Source organism: Enoplosus armatus, chromosome 17 (assembly GCF_043641665.1).
Source record: "Enoplosus armatus isolate fEnoArm2 chromosome 17, fEnoArm2.hap1, whole genome shotgun sequence".
Taxonomy (NCBI): Eukaryota; Metazoa; Chordata; class Actinopteri; order Centrarchiformes; family Enoplosidae; genus Enoplosus; species Enoplosus armatus.
Window position 1 is genome coordinate 4765738 of NC_092196.1, and position 18360 is coordinate 4784097.

The window sequence follows — 18360 nt, forward strand, 5'->3', positions numbered from 1 at the left end:
TATTTTTATACTTTTTAATGGGATTTGCTTTTGCAATGTTTTTGGCAAAAATTGAATTAGGTATTCTTTTGACATGTATTTTGCCTGTTGGCCCTTTTATTGGGAGGCTTAAACAACTATTATTGTTGCATTTATGTTTTATGCCACGCAGTGCACGCTCTGCACCTTGATTTTTATTCTACACTGACATTAGTGTCAACCAATGGCTTGCAGGAAGATTAAAAATACATTTGCAAATGTATTTAAAAGTATGAATGATTTGTAGTGAATGGGCTAAAACACGCAAAATACACCACCACTGTAAATCTCATTACTATTTTAAAATCCTTGTCAGAGAAATTGTTGCGCTTACTGTAGTCATCTTGTTATTCCATAATGGTATGGGGAAATAACTACTGGAAGTCGATATATATGAGAATGTGCAGTTGTAGCCTCTAACTGTGATTAAGGTAGAAACTTGATTATTTCTTGATAATTTCTGTTGATCTGTTTGTTTCTGATCACTGAAAATTAAAACAGCTCTATATGAACACAATTATTTTTAATACTAGTGCTGGTGTTTGCACTGATAATGAATTGTTCATATTGGTATTAACGAAACATGTTGTTTATTTTGTGTTGCAGTTTCTCATTGTGACCACTGGAGGGCAGTGAACACCCTGAATACACAGTTAACTTCTCCCAGCCTTCCGATAAAATGTTTCAATTGATTGGCGCAGGATGTGTTAATTCCGAGGCAGGGGCAAATAAAGTTAAATTAAATTAGAATTAAAGGAAGGGAATGGGGCTTCTTTACATGTGCATAATGTATAACAGTCACACTCACACATTCAAGTTACACAAATAGGTGCCATTTTACCAGCAACATACACAATGGTTTCTGGAGATCCAAGTCCTTTTTCCAGGCTAGATTCCGGTCTTTGCCCATGTAATCCAAGTATGAGTCCCAGATTTTACTAAATAAGAAATGTTTGTTTTTCAGAGCTGAAGAGAATGCCTCAAATAGAATAATACTTGTTACAGTTTTCAGCAATTCAAGAAAGCTGCTGTAATGGGGAAACTCAATTTACATTTCTTAAATTGAGCATTAGAATATACAACATCTTACATTACGACTTTACCGTTCCCAATTATCTACTATTTTTTGTATAATATTAATTCATTTATTTCATTGCGCACATTTATTTATTTAATACTATTTACCGTGTCCCTCGTGGCTTTCCATACATAAAGTCAAGCGCCGCTGTATCCCGCTTTTTTAAACTGCGTTGGACTGCGGCACACTTTTTGTCCAATCGCTGACTACTTTTGCCGGTGGCTGTCCAAATTCACCAATGGTGTCAACGCGCTTCAGCGGAGGCGGAACTTCCGGTTACTCGTATAAACCAACTGAGGCCTTCCCATGCGGTTTTGATCTGTAGGTGGACGCGTAGCTAACACCGTTAAGGTAAGGATGCAATATCATGGAATATATCGTATTTATTGTGGTAACTAGAGAGTTTTCAAAATGTGTCTGACGTTGAGGAAGTCGCAAGTGAGATTGATGTTGATAAAGTCACAAAGTAGCTACTCTGGTGGAAGGAAATAGCTTTCTTAATTGTTTGCTTCAGGGCACCACTGAGCTAGCCTAGCTAGCGTTTTGTAGTCTAGCATTAGATTACGGCAACTTTGCCAACCCACCGATCTTCTTTAGATTTGTTTATATTCAGTAAGTGCGTAGCCTTTTTATATTCCGTGTAAATCCTTCTTAGTAATTACTTACATGTTTTCTATTTATATTATTCGTATAGGATAGCTGGTCAATTAGCAGAATAATGTGGCAAGTTAGCTTGCCACGTTAGCAATGGTTATGCAACACAATAGCCTCCCAGTGTTGTACACGGCTCAGAAGCTAAGCTTTGGTTACGTTTGTAAGTGTCGGCTAAGCTTTTGCATTTGACCAGATTTGTATGTGATATTGTATTTATTTAAGAGTACAACTTTGATTTGCATTCATCGCACTCTAATGTAGGCCTGGTCTAATATGTGCGTCCTCTTGATTTTAGCGAAAGAGCCTAGCATGTCTCACTCACTGGCCCCGCATTTTATAATGGGGTTGCGGGATACATACAGCATTGCCAATATTCAGTGTATGGTTTACATCATCAGAATTACTATCACTGTTTATGCGAAATGAAATCATGGAGGCAAATATACATTTCCACCCTTGTACCCTTGATGTTACATGTACTTAAAAACGCGTGGTAAAACCTGGCACAAAGAACGGCAACAACAGGTGGGCTTATTTAACAGCCCCCCCACGTAAAACCCAGCCAGGGGGTGGTTTCAGCCATGGTAGGTGATGATCTGACAAAGCCACCGAAACAGATTAAACACCGATCTTTGTTTTCCCAGTCTAGACACAATGGCTGAGAATGATGTTGATAACGAGCTGCTCGATTATGAAGAAGATGAAGAGCCTCAAGGAGCCCCTGAGAGTGAAGCCCCTGCAGGCAAGAAGGAGGTGAAGGGTTCCTACGTTTCCATCCACAGCTCCGGCTTCAGAGATTTTCTGCTCAAACCAGAGCTGCTCCGTGCCATCATTGATTGTGGTTTTGAGCATCCGTCTGAAGGTGAGGGTCATTTGTTTGTGTGTACCTTTTTTTTTTTTTGTTGTTGAATATGGCTAACAGGGGCTTGTACAAGTGGCTCATTGTTAGAGAAGTTCCTACCTAATTTCATTACGAAGTCTTTGTTTAACACCATGCTGTAAGTTGCTGTAAATATAGCCTTTGTAGATATCTGCATTTGCAGGAGCTGGACCTGCTTTGTGTCCCATAAAATGCACATTATAACGATGCATGTCCAGGCGCTCGGTACAATAGCCTGAAATACTTGCTGCACTGACCTATAATGTGAATGCACTTGCTTAATGTTTTTGTCTCCAGTCCAGCATGAATGCATCCCACAAGCTATCCTGGGCATGGACATCCTGTGCCAAGCCAAATCTGGTATGGGCAAGACGGCCGTGTTTGTGCTGGCCACACTGCAGCAGATTGAACCTGTTGATGGACAGGTCAGTACATGTGTTCAACACACGAGGTGTGTGTATTGAATTAAGTAAAGGGATCATTGTGTTTCAAACTTGCATTTGTTTACACCCTCAAATGTAATCACAACCTGCTATTTTGTCTAGCATGCACAATGGTGCATTTATATTCAGTGGCTTCCTTCCAGCCTCGGCTGATGGAAGTTAGAGATGGAAAGCATGGATATAAATGGTAGTGCAATGTATATGGGTTTTGCTAAACATTTGTTCTGTGCCGGTACAAAGACTGCACAAATAATAAGGTTGGGCAATGTTTTAAACATTTCCAACCGGCCACCATCAGCCCAATAACCAACAATTGCCGATGTATTCACTCAGGTGTGTGCGCTGTGCATGCAGGAGGCGGGAGTCCCGAGTCCCCACTTATTCTGTTTGAATTTATTTGCCTTCACTGTATCCTCTGACATCTGCCGTCTTTGATGTGAAAATCTAATTTTACTAAAACATAAGCCTATAGCCTATATTCTTTTACAATTAAACAAAGTAAGTCCCCTTGAGATCTTTGTAAGCGATGAGCTGTAAAGACAAGCTGAACAACTGTCCAACACTATTTGCAGCCTCCAAATGAACAAACAGGTGGGGATATTTTTTGCTATGTATTAATTAACAGGAAACCTTTTATTTTTCATGAACTTTGTAATAGGCTGAAACATAATAGTTAAAAAGAGAAGGGACATGTTGAACATGGAGTGGAGATGATAAAGGCCTGCGGAATATAAGATAAGACACCAATGTATCAGTTAGCCAGTTGATTTTGTTAAATCAAACATGATACAAATTATAATAGTATCTGAATCAAGAGCGTCGATGAGCGCTGAGACCGAAAGTGGCACAATCTCATGCAGTGGGAGGATGATGTAGATACAGTTTTTGGGAAAAGGGCATATTGAGAAAACGTCTGACAAGGGAAACATTGGTGTCTCATATCTTCATTAAATCCGTCATATACCCTGGAGTCTAAGGATCTAGTCGTGTGTTTATTACGGACAGCGTGGCAGGGGACCTGAACCCATCTGGCCCTGGTGAGGGTATTCTCCCACGCTATGCTATGAAGTGGTCAGGGTGCCCATGTAGCTTTTGGTCTAGTTCTCAAATAAGATTTATGAATTGCCGTTGCTATTCAGCACCAATCGATAAATTCAGTCAATGATTCACTGCCCTGTTTTTTGAAAGACTAGTTGGAAATAAGTGCAACAAGAACGTGCATAATAAGGCCCATGGATTCTGAACTCCAACTGCCACTTAATTATTTCCCAAGGAGCAGACCATTAAATTGGTAAGATGACAAAAAAACAGCAGTGCTGGACTCTGCTGACAGCCGTTACATTCATCAAATCGGCCAACCTTGAATGATCATGTCAGAATTGCTGTTATAACTGCACATTACGTTGTCTTTTTAAAGTTTTCACTGTACATTTCAGTGAATTCATGATGCAGTCTCTGAGTCCGTGTTCCTGTATGTCTACTCCTCAGGTGTCTGTATTAGTCATGTGCCACACACGAGAGCTGGCCTTCCAGATCAGTAAAGAGTATGAGCGCTTCTCCAAGTACATGCCCACAGTAAAGGCAGCAGTATTCTTTGGTGGCATGGCCATCAAGAAGGATGAGGACGTCTTGAAGAAGAACTGCCCTCATATTGTTGTCGGAACGCCGGGCCGCATCCTCGCTCTCATCCGGAACAAGACCCTCCCTCTGAAGAACGTCAAGCACTTTGTCCTGGACGAGTGCGACAAAATGCTGGAGCAGCTAGGTGCGTTTTGGTCGAGTATTTGCCGACATTTCTTCTCATTGGTTCCACATCAGTGTATCTGGTGAGGGCACCCACCCTCCAAACACAATATTTAATCATTTGTATGCCCCGGCCTTCTTCTTGTGTAACAGATATGAGGCGTGACGTACAGGACATCTTCAGGAGTACACCTCATGAGAAGCAGGTCATGATGTTCAGCGCAACCCTGAGTAAGGAGATCCGACCAGTCTGCCGCAAATTCATGCAAGATGTAAGTGATCCATGAAGTGTTCTTCAGTTTCCCTGAACAGTTTGTTTTATCAGTAGGAAAGCTGCTGCTGCACATTTGAATTTTTCACACATTGCAACTGTAGTTTACCTAACTTTACCCGCTGTCATCTCATGTACAGCCCATGGAAGTATTTGTGGATGACGAGACCAAACTCACACTCCACGGCCTGCAACAGTACTACTCCAAGCTGAAGGACAGCGAGAAGAACCGCAAGCTCTTTGACCTGCTTGACGTGTTGGAGTTCAACCAGGTAAAGTGATGGAGCTGCATTGCTGTCGCAGTATCATTTGGAATATTATGTAACTCAAAGTTTTGCTAGAAAGTTTTAGAATTGTCAAACATACACTCTAATTGTATTAATGTGACCGTAGCACCTATCGCCATGGTTTCCACAGTTGTAGAAAGTCTTGTAATTTGGGGTTACAGAACTGGGAAAAGTTGCTTCCCAAAAAAAATCCTGTAAAATAAGTTAGGGAGTTTTACCATGTTGCTAATTTTGAGTGCAATTAAAATTAAATGCACACTCTAAATTGAAGGATAGTTTGCTGTTTTGGGAAATGCATTATTCCTTTTTCTTGCCACTATCGAGATGTCTATAGCACTTTCACGTCTGTCCAGAAGGTATGAAGCTACAGCTAGCAGCTGGTTAGCTTAACTTGTCATAAAACTGGAAAGGGACAGGGGCAGCTAGCCTGGCTCTGTCTAAAGGCAACAGCATACACCTACCAGCACCGCTAAAACTCCCTAATTCATATGTTATCTCTTAATCCGTAGAAAAACGTAAGTGTGAAAAGTGTGCATGGTTTTACGGGGGTTATGTGCCAGACTGTTTCTTGGCTCTGAACAGTGGAGACTTCAGGAAGTGCCTGGTCCCGGCCAAGAAATGGTCTGACTCACATTCCCCCCGCTGAGGGATTAATAAAGGATCATCTTATTTTAAACAAATTAGACAAATGAGATACGACTTGTTTAGGAGCTTCAGAGGTGGTATGTGGGATCCCCCTGTTCCCTGTCTTGGTGCTTCCTAACTGGCTGCGGCCTGTAGCCTGACATTGAACTTACAGACAGGAAAGTGGTATCAAGCCTCTCATTAAACTCTTGGTAAGAAAGTTGGTGTCAAACAACTCCTTTTTTAAAGCTGTTCAGTCATTGAGATTCATTCCACTGTACTTTAAAATCCCTAATTCGGGATCTGTAGGAGTCTCGTCTGGGTTTCTGGCTCAGCAGCTGCATTTCAATACCTTTGCTTTGCCTCTAGGTGGTGATCTTTGTCAAGTCAGTCGCGCGCTGCATCGCTTTGGCTCAGCTTCTGCTGGACCAAAATTTTCCTGCCATTGCCATCCACAGGGGAATGGCTCAGGAGGAGAGGTGAGACACACACACACCTTCCTCTTGTATACCAACTCTCATAAAGATATGATCTATGGAGCTCTGAATGCTAAGTGTTCATGGAGCATGAGGCCTCATCAGTTAACTCAACACATCATTGCCTCTAGTAACGCCTGCAGCAGCTGTGTTAATTCTCACTCTCCTGCCCCTTCTCACCCCACAGACTGTCTCGCTATCAGCAATTCAAGGACTTCCAAAGGCGGATCCTGGTGGCCACTAACCTCTTTGGCCGAGGCATGGACATTGAGCGGGTCAACATCGTCTTCAACTACGACATGCCAGAAGATTCTGACACCTATTTGCACAGGGTGAGAACTGCACAGCAAAACAACTGCGCCTGTTTTTTTGCTTTAATGTTTGTGTGCTGCGGCATCTTTGCAACATCCTGGTAATACCGTAGTGGTGTGCCATAACCTGCATGATTGTATAGATGTGTGAAGTATTACATTTTTGGTACATGTGTACCAAAACTGATTGAACTCACTCCCCTGCACCCGTCAGGTTGCCCGTGCTGGTAGGTTCGGGACCAAAGGGCTGGCTATAACCTTTGTGTCGGACGAGACCGACGCCAAGACCCTGAACGATGTGCAGGACCGCTTCGAGGTCAACGTGGCCGAGCTGCCGGATGAGATTGACATCTCCTCTTACAGTAAGTCTTTCCATTTCCGAATGCCTGATGTTGGCCCGACCAGTTGGAATGATTGTAATTTGTGGATTCAATGCACTTAATTATCAAACCATGATATCGCTGCAAATTCTTGATGCTGTGTCTCGCTGGGCTGTTTAATCCAGTGAGATCAGCTGAAGGTTGCCCCACAGATAATCAGCTTACGTAATAAACCTCCAGAGTCATCTTGGCAACAAGAGACAGCAGTTGGTGCTGCCATGTAACCGCGGGGCTCTCATCAAATGGACGCTGCCCTCACATGTTTAACCTGTTGGTGAGCAGTTGGTATGCTCAGCTGTTGCTCATCACGCTGATCTTTGACGCGCACAACTCACGTCTCTCCTCCTCTGTCCCCCCTATAGTCGAGCAGTCCAGATGAGTCCTCCAGCCAAGCAGAAGTCTCCACCACGGATCCTGTCTTGTATTTGGAAGTAGACGTACTTCACTGTTGATTTAAAAGCTCTGCTCGTTCCCTGTGTTCACCAGACTTTTATTTTTATTTTTGGGGAGGGGGGGGGCTGGTATGGTTGATTTTAATTTGTCTTTTACTGTTTTTTTTGCTTGATGAAATTAAAACTTTTTATAAAATGCCATTTTTACTATTGTGGTCTCTTGTTAGGTTATAGTCTCTACCCCATTTTCGTTGATTTCAATCTCCAGCAGAGCTTCAGGGAAACGTATAGAAAAGTAGTTCTGAGGAACATGTTAAAGTGATTTTTAGCCCTCTTTTTAAATGTTCAAACTGGTTTGTATAAGAAGTTGTGTGCTTTTGTCCCCCCACCCCATTGCAAAAGTTGATTGGTATACAGTAGTCATGTAGTGAGTTAAGTTTAGCTCATGTGGCAGCTCTTTCTTTGAATTTCCAATTGAATGCCTCAAATAAATGAAGTCACCAAGTGGAGTCCTAGTGCTGAATTTGCCAATTCTGATTATAAGTGTCATTAGCACGCTGTATAATGAAATAATTGATGCTTGTTATGTATCTTGTTTTGGCATTTTAAAAAAATATTTAAAACTAATCACAATGTCGTTAATTTGTTTGTATGCCTGTCACACAATCAAAAGCCTTGAGGATTTAGCCAATATCAATGAATATTGCACTACAAGCAGCCTGAAGATTATCATCTAGCGCCACCATCAGGTGACATTTTTAATTCAATTCAATTCAATTCAATTTTATTTATATAGCGCCAAATCACAACAAAGTCATCTCATGACACTTTACAAAATAGAGCAGGTCTAGACCGACTCTTTATATAATTATAAATTATAATTTGTCCAGTACTTTGGAAACGCACTGTTGGCGTGCTGATTTTAACATTTAGCACAAAGTACAGCCTCAGAGCTGCTAGCATGGCTGTAGACTGACTTGAAACTCATCATTGGGTCATTTTATCTACATGACAGGAAAATGATCACTTTGGTGTTCAACATTTGTCGGAGTGAAAATTTCTTTATTGAAAAATGCAAAGTGATGACCTCATTCCCACTCAAAATTCAAATGTGTGTCCAAGGGAAACAGTTGTGAGGCACGTGGAAACTAGATTTTTTTTGCCTCTTTGTAAACAGTTTTTAATATGTAATCTTAAAAAGCATGACATTGTTACAGATGGTGTTAATGTACACGAGTAGACATACAATCATGCTTCCAATTGGCACTTGATGCTCATAAAGGATCTGAACCCTCCCTCGTTCAGTGCTAAACTATACATGGACTACTTCAGTATAACTGGGTAAAAGGATTGGCCCTTATACAGCAGATAGAACTACAAAGAAGGTAACAATGCATCTGTACATAGCTGCTCTATAGTGTCCTTCAACAAAACTAGACATACAGTACCAAAACCACAGCATCTACATAGGCAAATAGCAATGGCAACGTGGCAAACAAATTACCAAACACTTTTTTTTTTTATTTAATCACATGACGTTTAAAACCCCCTTAACAAGGTTGTGAGGCCCGGAGGACGCAGTGTCTCTTAAATAAGAAAGCCCACTGCAGCCAAGAGATAGAAAATGCAAAAATATTTTCCAGTTTCACAGAAAACTGAAGAAATGTCTGAGCCACTTTCTTATGGCACGAGAGAAAACACATCTGAAATGATAAAATGGTGCTTCAAATAATTTGGAATCACCCATTTAAAATGTGTACTCAGTAAAGATAAAAAAATCAGTTTGAAATGACCTCTCAGTCCCTCTGTATTATTACTTTTGCATGAGATAAAAGGTGAAAGGTCATGGATCAAGGCTGTTGTAAGGTGCGTGAACTTTAACCCAAGTCCCAGTCAAGAAAGATGTTCTGGGTGCTTCAGTCATGGTAAACGATTTTGGCCACAAAAATGGTAGAATAATACAGAATTCCCCTCGTTTGAAATGTCCTCAGAAATAGGCTCTTATCGTCCTCTGGCAGCCCTGGCTCCGTCCTTTGCAGGGCTGTAAAAGCTCTTCTCTGCTCCCGCCAGTGATGTCAGCTGACAGCACAGCCTTCGACATTTGAGCATTTCTCAGAAACAGACGCCACTTAAACATGAAGAAACACGAGTTATTGTTTTGTTTCAGTGAGCTGGCATGCTGCTCGATTACAGGCCAGATTGGGCACCAGAGCGGTTCCACCCGCTAGTCACAAATTACATGTTTACCTCAGTACACTTTATTTTCTTTTTATAGCAAACCAGAAGAGTGGCTGATTTTCTCTCTCTCTCACTGCCCCTCAGAGTCAGGATTGTAATTTGCAAAAGAATTAGGCGGTCGACTTCTTGGCGCCTGAATCCCAGGCTTGTTCTTCTGGTGCTTGCTAAATGTCTCGGTTTCTCGTGAAGGCGAGGCAGGGGATGAGTCCAGCTGTGTAAACAACCTTTTGACATATTCCCCATTAATACGTACAAAGCCTCAACCCATCAGGTTCAACTCTGTCTTTTTCTAGTACATACCTCCTCTTCTCCTGTAAGCCTTCATCATCCACCATTAGACATGGCTTTCTGACCGCCGTGACCTCTGATGCGACTTCGGGGTCAAGCCCCGGATCTGTGGGAGTCCTCATCTCCCTGTCATGGCTGACAGCTCTCAGCTGTTTTGTCCCTCTCAGAGCCCCATTCAGCCACGCTGACGCTCCAAACATAGCAGCCCTGCCTGCCCTGGTGGCAGGCCACTGTGTCATCATGTCTGTCTCAACAATAAATACCAGTGAATAAATACCATAAAAAGACACGAGCCACCCTCCTGTCAGGACATCTGAGATGCTCCTCCATCTTCGATCCCAGTCTTTGCTGTCAGGTCGTCCCCATGAGTCTTCATTTGGTTTATCAATACTAAGTTATTGGCGTGTAAAGACATATGATTCCAGCTGCTTTCATATTTGGCTCCAAAGCAACGTCAGGCCAGCTTTCTATTGGCAGGTCAGACCTGTTGCTCAGTAACCGTGATGTGAATTTACACCATCAACAAAAGAAACACCAACAGTTATGCTTGTGTGTGTGTGTCAGCTCTTGTCCCAGCATCCCCAACAAAAGTCTCAGAGTTCAGGGGACATTTGGTGCATGGCAGTGACATGGCGGCTGGTTGCATCCATGTTTTCCATAAAGATTTTTATCACAGTCTGTAGAAGTCTGGGCCAGGCCAGAAACAACTTTTTATCTACACTACAGCAGGGGCTGGTCACTTTGCTCTTTCCAAGTTGGAGATGCGCCCATCTGATTCAGTCTTCTTCTCCCCATTCCTCCCCAAATAATCTTCCAGAAAAGATGTTTTGACGTGTGCACCTCGCTTGCGTCTACTCATAGATACACTAAGGACAGCTATTCTATAATGGGGATCACTATGGGGGAGTTAATGTCTTTTTTTTGTGAGGGAATGTAGGTTGGGGGGTGATACCGCTAGTCAATGAACTTGTGTGTGTCTCCGTAGAGCCATCGCTGTGGAGGCATGGCCGCCTCGTTGAGATGGTTGCACTCGTCGCTGCACTTGCAGGACTGGATGAACATCACAGACCTGTTGAAGCGTTCGCCGTCAGGGCAGGCGAAGGTCACACTGGCAGTGCGTGTACGGCGGGGTGAGCAGCAACGGCCGTCCCTGCACACACCGCAGTAGTTGGGCCTGTACAGGCGAGTGCTCCTGCAGCCGGCGTAGGACAGGCGGTGTGGCTCGGGGGCCTTATGGGTACGGGAGCACTTCCTTCCTTTCTGTGGAGGGAGAAAGACGAGAGAAAGAGTGGACTCAGTTTTCCGGTGAAGGGAGTTTAACAAGCCTTAAGAGTCTACAGCCATGCTAGCGGCTCTATGAGGCAGCGCTTTGAGGTAAATTATAATGTTAGCATGCTAACATGCTCGTAAAAATGCTAATATGATGATGTTTAGCAGGTATAATGTTAACCACTTGGTGTGTTAGCATGCCAACGTTTGCTAATTAGCACTAAACAAAAGTATGGGATGTCATTAGTTTTGCAAGTATTTGACAAATTACAATGTTGACCTCATGGTGGCACTAATGAAAAGTTAAGGGATCACCAAAGTTATTGCAGTTCATCCCACGGGGGACATGAATGTCTGCACCAAATGTCATGGCAATCTATCATGGTGGCAGTAGAGGAAAAGTCAGAGGATCATCAAAGTCAGTAGGAATCGTCCTCAGGGGACCATGAAATTTGTACAAAATTTCAGGATGTTTCATTCTGGACTCTCAGTCAGTGGTGGATCGACTGAGTAACTGACATTGCCATCCACAGAGCCAGACCCGTTGGAGTCGCCAGCATAGCTAGAAATCTTTTCTTTGGTGCAGTTGTGATGCTACACGCTCTGTAGAAATGTAGAGCAGGCGAAAGCTTTGTAGGATTATATTGCCATTTGCTTGTAACCAGAACTGCACAGCAAAATGAAATAACTCATTACTCAAGCTCTGAGACATGAAAAACAAAGCTAATCCAGTTAAATACAGAGACAGGGGAAAACAAAATAAAAGGTCGGTACAACAGATGAGTGCCAGCGAGAGGAACATGCCAACAATAGTTGAGGATTGACACCGATACACATTAACACCCACAGCAACTCGGCAAACACTGGGAGAGCACAGAGAAACAGGTGCATAACAACCTCATGAGTGGCTCATGGCGGGAGGCAGAATGTTTCTGAGAGAGTGCTGTGTATGAAATGTGAGAGAGCAGCAGAGTGGGCGAATCGAGCGCTCTTTAAATCACACAGCAAAGAGCCACAGAGTGCAGCTGACAGCCACAGTGTCGCAGGTTCAGCGTGGGAGAGCTCCAAACACAACCCCCACAGGGAGCGCTTTTCCTTTGTCACGTCTCTGAAAAGTTCTGGGATTTATGCCTGTGTAAAGGGACATTTTGTTGTGTTATTTCTAAAGCAAAGCTGCAGTGATTTTCAGCTACTTCAAATGAAAATTTGTGAAACAAGCTATCAGAGATTGCGACAAACGTCTGGTAGGTGCCGGACTACTTCTCAGGAAGTTACTGCTCCCGTCCAAGAAATAGTCGGTCCCGCTGTCCTGTTTCCCCCTGGTGTCCAGTCATTATGCTAAGCTAAGCTAACTGACTGCTAGCTGTAGCTTCATATTTACCATACAGACATGTGAGTGCTCATGGAACTCTCCGGCAGAAAGTATTTCCCAAATTCTTAAACTATATCATATAGACTCGGACAACCATGAACTGAGCATGAAGCTGCACAGGGGAAACGTGGTCTAAATCAGCTCTGCCGTCACACTGCGGAGGATGTTTCCCCACACAGCAACAGAACCGTGAATAGACAGAATGGACCAGAAACGGCTCCAGCTACAGAGGGATTCACTGGCGGGGGCTGTATACATGCCATGATATTAATACCAATCTGACCCCTTGAGAGCAATCCTTTCCTGAATCTATTTAGCATGGTGGCTGGACTGCATGTCCGTGGGCCATTAGGGGAAGAACTGCAATCCATCCCTTTAAGAGAATCTTAATGGCACCAAACGCATTCCTCACCTTGACAGGGATAGACATGGAGCTGCAGGGCCGAATGTTGCACAGACGCGTCTCCTTGATCAGCTTACACCGGGCATTGTCATTGGTAACACGAGAGGAGATGCCCATCCCACAGCTCCGAGAACACTGGGACCAGGAAGTAGTCTGAACCACGCACTGATCTCCCACCTGCCTCCAGGCTAGGAGAGATGAAACAGAGGACATGTGAGGGAGAGCGACAATGGACGATGCAAAATATGGAGAGTCAGAGGAAGAGAAGGGAGATCAGCACAAGTAAAGCTGGAGAGGGGGGCGGGGGCAGTGGGAGAGAGAGGGAAAAGGAGAGGTCCAGAGATGCAAAGCACACTAGCCTCATTCACTGAACAGGCAACACTGACGCATAGAGAGGGTGATTACAGAGAGGGGAAAGCTGGGTGACAGAGGTATGTGCTGTGTGAGAGCAGTGTGTGTGTGTGTGTGTGTGTGAGAGAGAGAGAGCACCTCTGGTGTGCAAGGAGCCAGTGGAAAACAAGCCTCACATAAATGCTGACACACACACGCAGATGCAGAGGGAAAGGCTCACAGTGAGGCCGTTTGTGCGTCAGGAGGCTAAAATGGTTAAAACATAAACATGATGCTTTACTGCGCGGGGGAAACAGACAGCACTCTGAGGCGACATGGCGGCACCCTCTCTTACCCGCCAGGTGCTTGTTTCCACGTGGCTTGTCCCACTTGCGCCCCACATCCACCAGCTCGTTGCCCAGGGTGTCCTTCTCCTTTTTGGGTTTGTAGGGGTACAGCTTCCGGTAAGGTTTCGGGTACGGCTTTGGGTAAGGGTAGGCCGGGTAGGGAATGAAGGGGTAAGGCGGGTACGCTGGAGGCTGGGGTCGGCGGTGCACTGGGGGCACGATGGTCGTCCCCCTGTGGCAGTCGATGCTGAGGCAACACTGGCCTGGCACCTTGACCAGCTGCGGAGCAGGACAGGAAGGGGATGCCAGGGGCACATGGCTGGGGCAAAGGGGCACACAGCCCACTGCCCCATCGATGCAGGTGCACTGGTGCTTGCAACCAGCGCGGAAATTCTCGCCATTTTGATAAATCCGCCCGTTGTATTCGCATGAGCGGCCCTCTGCCTTTGCTGAGGGAAAGGAAGTAAACAGACAGGTTGGTCAAAAATACTTTGAAGAACAGAAACTGAGAGTTCAGCTATCAAATATTCTTGATCCAAAGAAAACTCTGAAACAGATGAAAAGTGAACAAACAGGAAGGGGCTCGTACGTAAATGTATCTGTATTATAGAAGGTAAGGAGAGAGACACACTATCTCCAGATTTATGAAGCAAGCTCTATTCTTAGAACAGAGAGGAATTTTGACTTGTTTACAATGTCCTTCCCCTTCGCTCCCGCAGAGGGACTCCCCACACAACACCCCGGATACCCCCCTTTATATAGAAACACCCCCCAATAAACACATATAAAAATACCACTGTGCGTGCATGCGTGTTTGTGTGTTTCATGGGGCTGTTTGTGTACACACTGAACTACTTATATAAATCCCGGAGTTGGCCCTGTTTCAATGGCAGCTCATGAAGGTGCTCTGTTTTTGAAACGTGGCACGGGCTTCAAACCCGAAGCCCCTATCAAAGAGAAACTCCAGCCGCTTGGCTCGGAAGCCAGATTCCCCACCCTGAAGTTACACATTCCCTCACTCAACCCCGAGCTAAACCCCAAACCCTGTGCCCAATCTAGACCCAAGAACTCCTCCTGCAGCTGACCCCCCAGCCCCCCTCCACCCTCGCCCTCCCCTCTCTCTTTCAACCTTCCTTCCGCCCCTGCGGTACGTACCCCTGCAGATGCCATGGGTACGGCCCACATCGTTGCCATAGTTGCACTCCAGGCCTTTATGGTGGTCACAGGGCCGTCCTTCGTGGCAATCATGGTTGAGCTGAGCGGCACACACCTTGCAGCAGCCGCAGCCGTCCGGGACTGAGCTGACCCCTGGGGGACAGGACGGAGGCCCTGCCGGGCACTCACACACCACTGGACAGCCAGCCGTCACCTACAGGAGGGGACACAGAGGGCACTTTAGTTAACCTGAATATTGGCAAACCAACTTCATGCAGTGCATTTTGCATGTAAGGAGGAGCCACACTGGAACCAAGCGGGACAATAGTTTGACTCATGTTTCACAGATCACAGAAATTCCTCAAAGTGTGTGAGGCTTAAACATTTACTGAATACCCAGCACTGTCCCAAACCCCACAGGGATATCTGTAACCCTCTGTCGCCTTCCGCTTGGCATTCGCCGGGCGAACAGGGATGAAAGGTACGTACCCCCCCCCCCCCCCCCCCCCCCACACCCACCTTCCTGCTCCTACATCTTTTGTTTCTCACCCCCTCTCTCTCCACACACACACACACACTCACACACACCAGAGCCACTCCAACAACTATTGGTACTGAGATCAGAGAGAGCTGCTAGTCTGACTGTCCACAGTCAGATCACCTAAAAGGATCCCTTCCTGACTCTGCCACTGTCTGAACCAAGGCCAGGTCCTGGTGTGCCACTGTCACTGTCACATATTGACCTTAAGTGTATTTTTATCTCCATTTGTATAACTGTTGGATAATATTACTGTAGTGTAATTTTGGACCTACAGAGAGATGGAAGCTTATGTACATATAGTTTTTTCAGACACCCCTGATAGACACACGTTTGTGGCAAGTTTCATCAGTTTATTTAGATTTAAAGACAAAACATATGATGATCTTATAGAACACGAACATTGACTAACAACAACAGTGAAATGTTTCTGACACATTAATAAGTCATCCAATAATATACAAAAGTATGAAACTCACAGGGGGAATTGATACTTTTGATACTTTAAGTACATTTTCCTAATGATACACACTTCTGTTAAAAGTGACATTTTCAAAGTATTGGAGTATTTTTAGATTGCAGTATGTTTGATTGCAGTAGGACTTTAGTTCACAGGGAATAGTGTGTCTGAAGGTTTTGAGCACCTTCTGAAACACCACTCTACAATGTATGGTAGCTACATTATTCATCGCTGGTGTGCAGCCGAATAGTGGGGCAGGATTTCAGTAGACCATTATTTTGACATGCAGTACTATACAGCAAAGAGATGGATGGAAGGTTAGGCTATAATTTAACCAGACGACAGCAGCTCAAACCCGCCGGAGCTGCTGCTACAGTAGAGTGCAGGCACGGGAGTCTTTATTCCTCAGTGTTTACATGAAGCAGCGGCAGAAAGTGAACTTCACACACTTACCAAGCCGACTGTCACCGCTTGCAGGACACCAAATAATAGCAGTATCCTCATGCTGTCAGCTGATTGGTGGAAGTGGAATAAGTGAAAAAAAAAAAAAACAACAACAGCAATTTATATCACAGGAAAATAAATCCTCCACTGGTTTAGAAACAATAGCTTTTTGTCCACAAAGGTTAAACAAATCCGACATGCGCGACGGTCCTCAGATGTCCTCCATCACTTGTGAATCTTCATCGATCAAAGTTTGCGGCTCGTCTTTATATCAGCCCCGTGCTTTTTATGGCAGCCACGCCCACCCCGGACCTCCTTTAACCAATTAGGAGGCAGGCGCGCGGCCAAGGTATCCAAACAGGGAGGGGAGGGGGGCGGGGCTTGGTGCTCCAACACTGAGCGCGGAGGTTTGGGGGGGGGGCGTGGCCAAGCATGAATGCAGTCATTCATAAAAATTCAGAATTACTACATTCCAAAGCGGACCTGGCTTCTGGGTGTTTATTTATTTATGTTTGAGCGAAAATAATTTTTGATGCTTTAAAGTTCTTTTCACACGCATACCTCTGTCCGGCTGCTGCTTTGTGAAAAGTAAAATAAATATACTCAGCTGCTAGTCTGTGCTACATTAATACCAGGGGCAGCCATGGAAAACAGCAAGGAATTTCCTTCCCCCACTTTATAAAAATACTTTCAGACAAGAGCTGGACAGATAAAGTACATATGCAAGGAGAGCAGAGTGTTCCTTGGAGCTGGGTATAACTACATGATTGAGTGATAGTGATGTTGACAATGATTATGATAATCTCCTGTGCAATTCATCACTCTCTTTTCCTCCCTCCATATCCTGTCTTTAGCCCCCACATCCCTTTTACCTACTCAGAGGTTCCCAGGCCACCTCCACTCACACACACACACACACACACACATGCACAAACAGCTCCCCATGTAAACAGACAAAAATTGGGTTTTCATTGAAGAGTGCAGAGCGGAGGTAAGGACCGCCTGGATAATCTTCCTGTCATCCCCTCACACACGCACACAGGAAACCAGCCATCTGCAGTACCTGAGCTGCACACTGATGCACACTGATAGTCTATGTGTGAGGGTTAAATACATATTCCACATCTATGCACTCTCAAACACACTAACGTTACATTCAACCGTTCACCGGTGGCACAGGCACGCGCAGTGGGCCGCTTGTTGAGATTCAGTGAGAGGGATTGTGGGTGTCTAAATTGTTGTTTTCCCTTGCAGTTTTCCCTAAAATGTATCATTAAGCCGAGGGATGCTTGCAGTCATTTGTGTCAACAGGGAAGACATCACCCCCCTTCATCCTCTGTAAACCACCTCCCTGCACTTAACCAAATGGTGCCATGTGGAGTAGTGCATTCTTGTGCTGCACAGACATATGTACACTCGCATACACCTCTTGCAAGCACACCTGTATTTGCATATCAGCAACTAACTCCAAAAGCACTCATCACAGACATGCAAAAGCACATACACCCCTAGCTCCATTGTGTGCCTCTCATGTATCGCCATTACATTCAAGTCACAGACCTAAGCATCGGATTTTACCCAGAAATACCCAGCGATGCTTGACAAACCCAGAAGGTCGCTTAAAAACTCTTGCGATTGCTCTGAAGGTTTTTCCAGAAACCTCAAGAACTCTGTTCTGTTGCACAATAAAAAAAATGTACAGAGTGCTGAGGCTGATGGGAACGTGATTAGTTTTACAGGTATTTGGTCTTAACACCAAAGTATTAGAAAAATGAAAAATTTGACCCGATGGTGGCACTAGAGGCACCAGATTTCATGGCAATCCAGAGACATTTCATTCAAAACCACAAACGTGAACCTCAAAACCACCTGCTGGTGATGCCAGAGGTAAAGTTAGGGGGTCATACATCCTCTGGGAACCATGAATGTCTGTACAAAATGTCATGGCAAGCCATCCAA

At 44.6% G+C, this 18360-nt stretch overlaps 2 protein-coding genes across 3 annotated transcripts; one reads left to right on the forward strand and one right to left on the reverse strand.

Moving 5' to 3' along the window:
* The first annotated feature begins 1398 nt into the window (after positions 1-1398).
* ddx39ab (DEAD (Asp-Glu-Ala-Asp) box polypeptide 39Ab) lies at positions 1399-8066 on the forward strand. Of its 2 annotated transcripts, none has more exons than XM_070922719.1 (10): positions 1399-1447; positions 2395-2612; positions 2928-3055; positions 4562-4838; positions 4970-5088; positions 5228-5359; positions 6368-6477; positions 6662-6806; positions 7000-7147; positions 7528-8066. In XM_070922719.1, exons 2-10 carry the CDS (start codon positions 2405-2407, stop codon positions 7542-7544), a joined length of 1284 nt encoding a protein of 427 aa, XP_070778820.1. In that variant the 5' UTR covers positions 1399-1447; positions 2395-2404; the 3' UTR covers positions 7545-8066. The 2 variants fall into 2 exon arrangements, with proteins under 2 accessions (XP_070778820.1, XP_070778822.1); XM_070922721.1 differs by having other exon boundaries at positions 1413-1447; positions 2400-2612.
* A 2971-nt stretch (positions 8067-11037) lies between these two features.
* Positions 11038-16461, reverse strand: LOC139300112 (CCN family member 1). Its single transcript, XM_070923108.1, has 5 exons — positions 16411-16461; positions 14960-15173; positions 13813-14253; positions 13137-13315; positions 11038-11343 (listed from the first exon to the last, which is right to left on the reverse strand). Exons 1-5 carry the CDS (start codon positions 16459-16461, stop codon positions 11038-11040), a joined length of 1191 nt encoding a protein of 396 aa, XP_070779209.1.
* Positions 16462-18360: the final 1899 nt, after the last annotated feature.

Excerpts from the sequence above, each read along its gene's own strand:
- ddx39ab (XM_070922719.1), top strand. The coding sequence starts at position 2,405 with ATGGCTGAGAATGATGTTGATAACGAGCTGCTCGATTATGAAGAAGAT. Across the intron at positions 3,056-4,561 it reads TTGAACCTGTTGATGGACAG|GTGTCTGTATTAGTCATGTG; the intron begins GTCAGTACATGT and ends TCTACTCCTCAG. Across the intron at positions 6,478-6,661 it reads GGAATGGCTCAGGAGGAGAG|ACTGTCTCGCTATCAGCAAT; the intron begins GTGAGACACACA and ends CTCACCCCACAG.
- LOC139300112 (XM_070923108.1), bottom strand. The coding sequence starts at position 16,461 with ATGAGGATACTGCTATTATTTGGTGTCCTGCAAGCGGTGACAGTCGGC. Across the intron at positions 14,254-14,959 it reads TACCCATGGCATCTGCAGGG|CAAAGGCAGAGGGCCGCTCA; the intron begins GTACGTACCGCA and ends CCTTTCCCTCAG. Across the intron at positions 13,316-13,812 it reads TGGAAACAAGCACCTGGCGG|CCTGGAGGCAGGTGGGAGAT; the intron begins GTAAGAGAGGGT and ends CATCTCTCCTAG.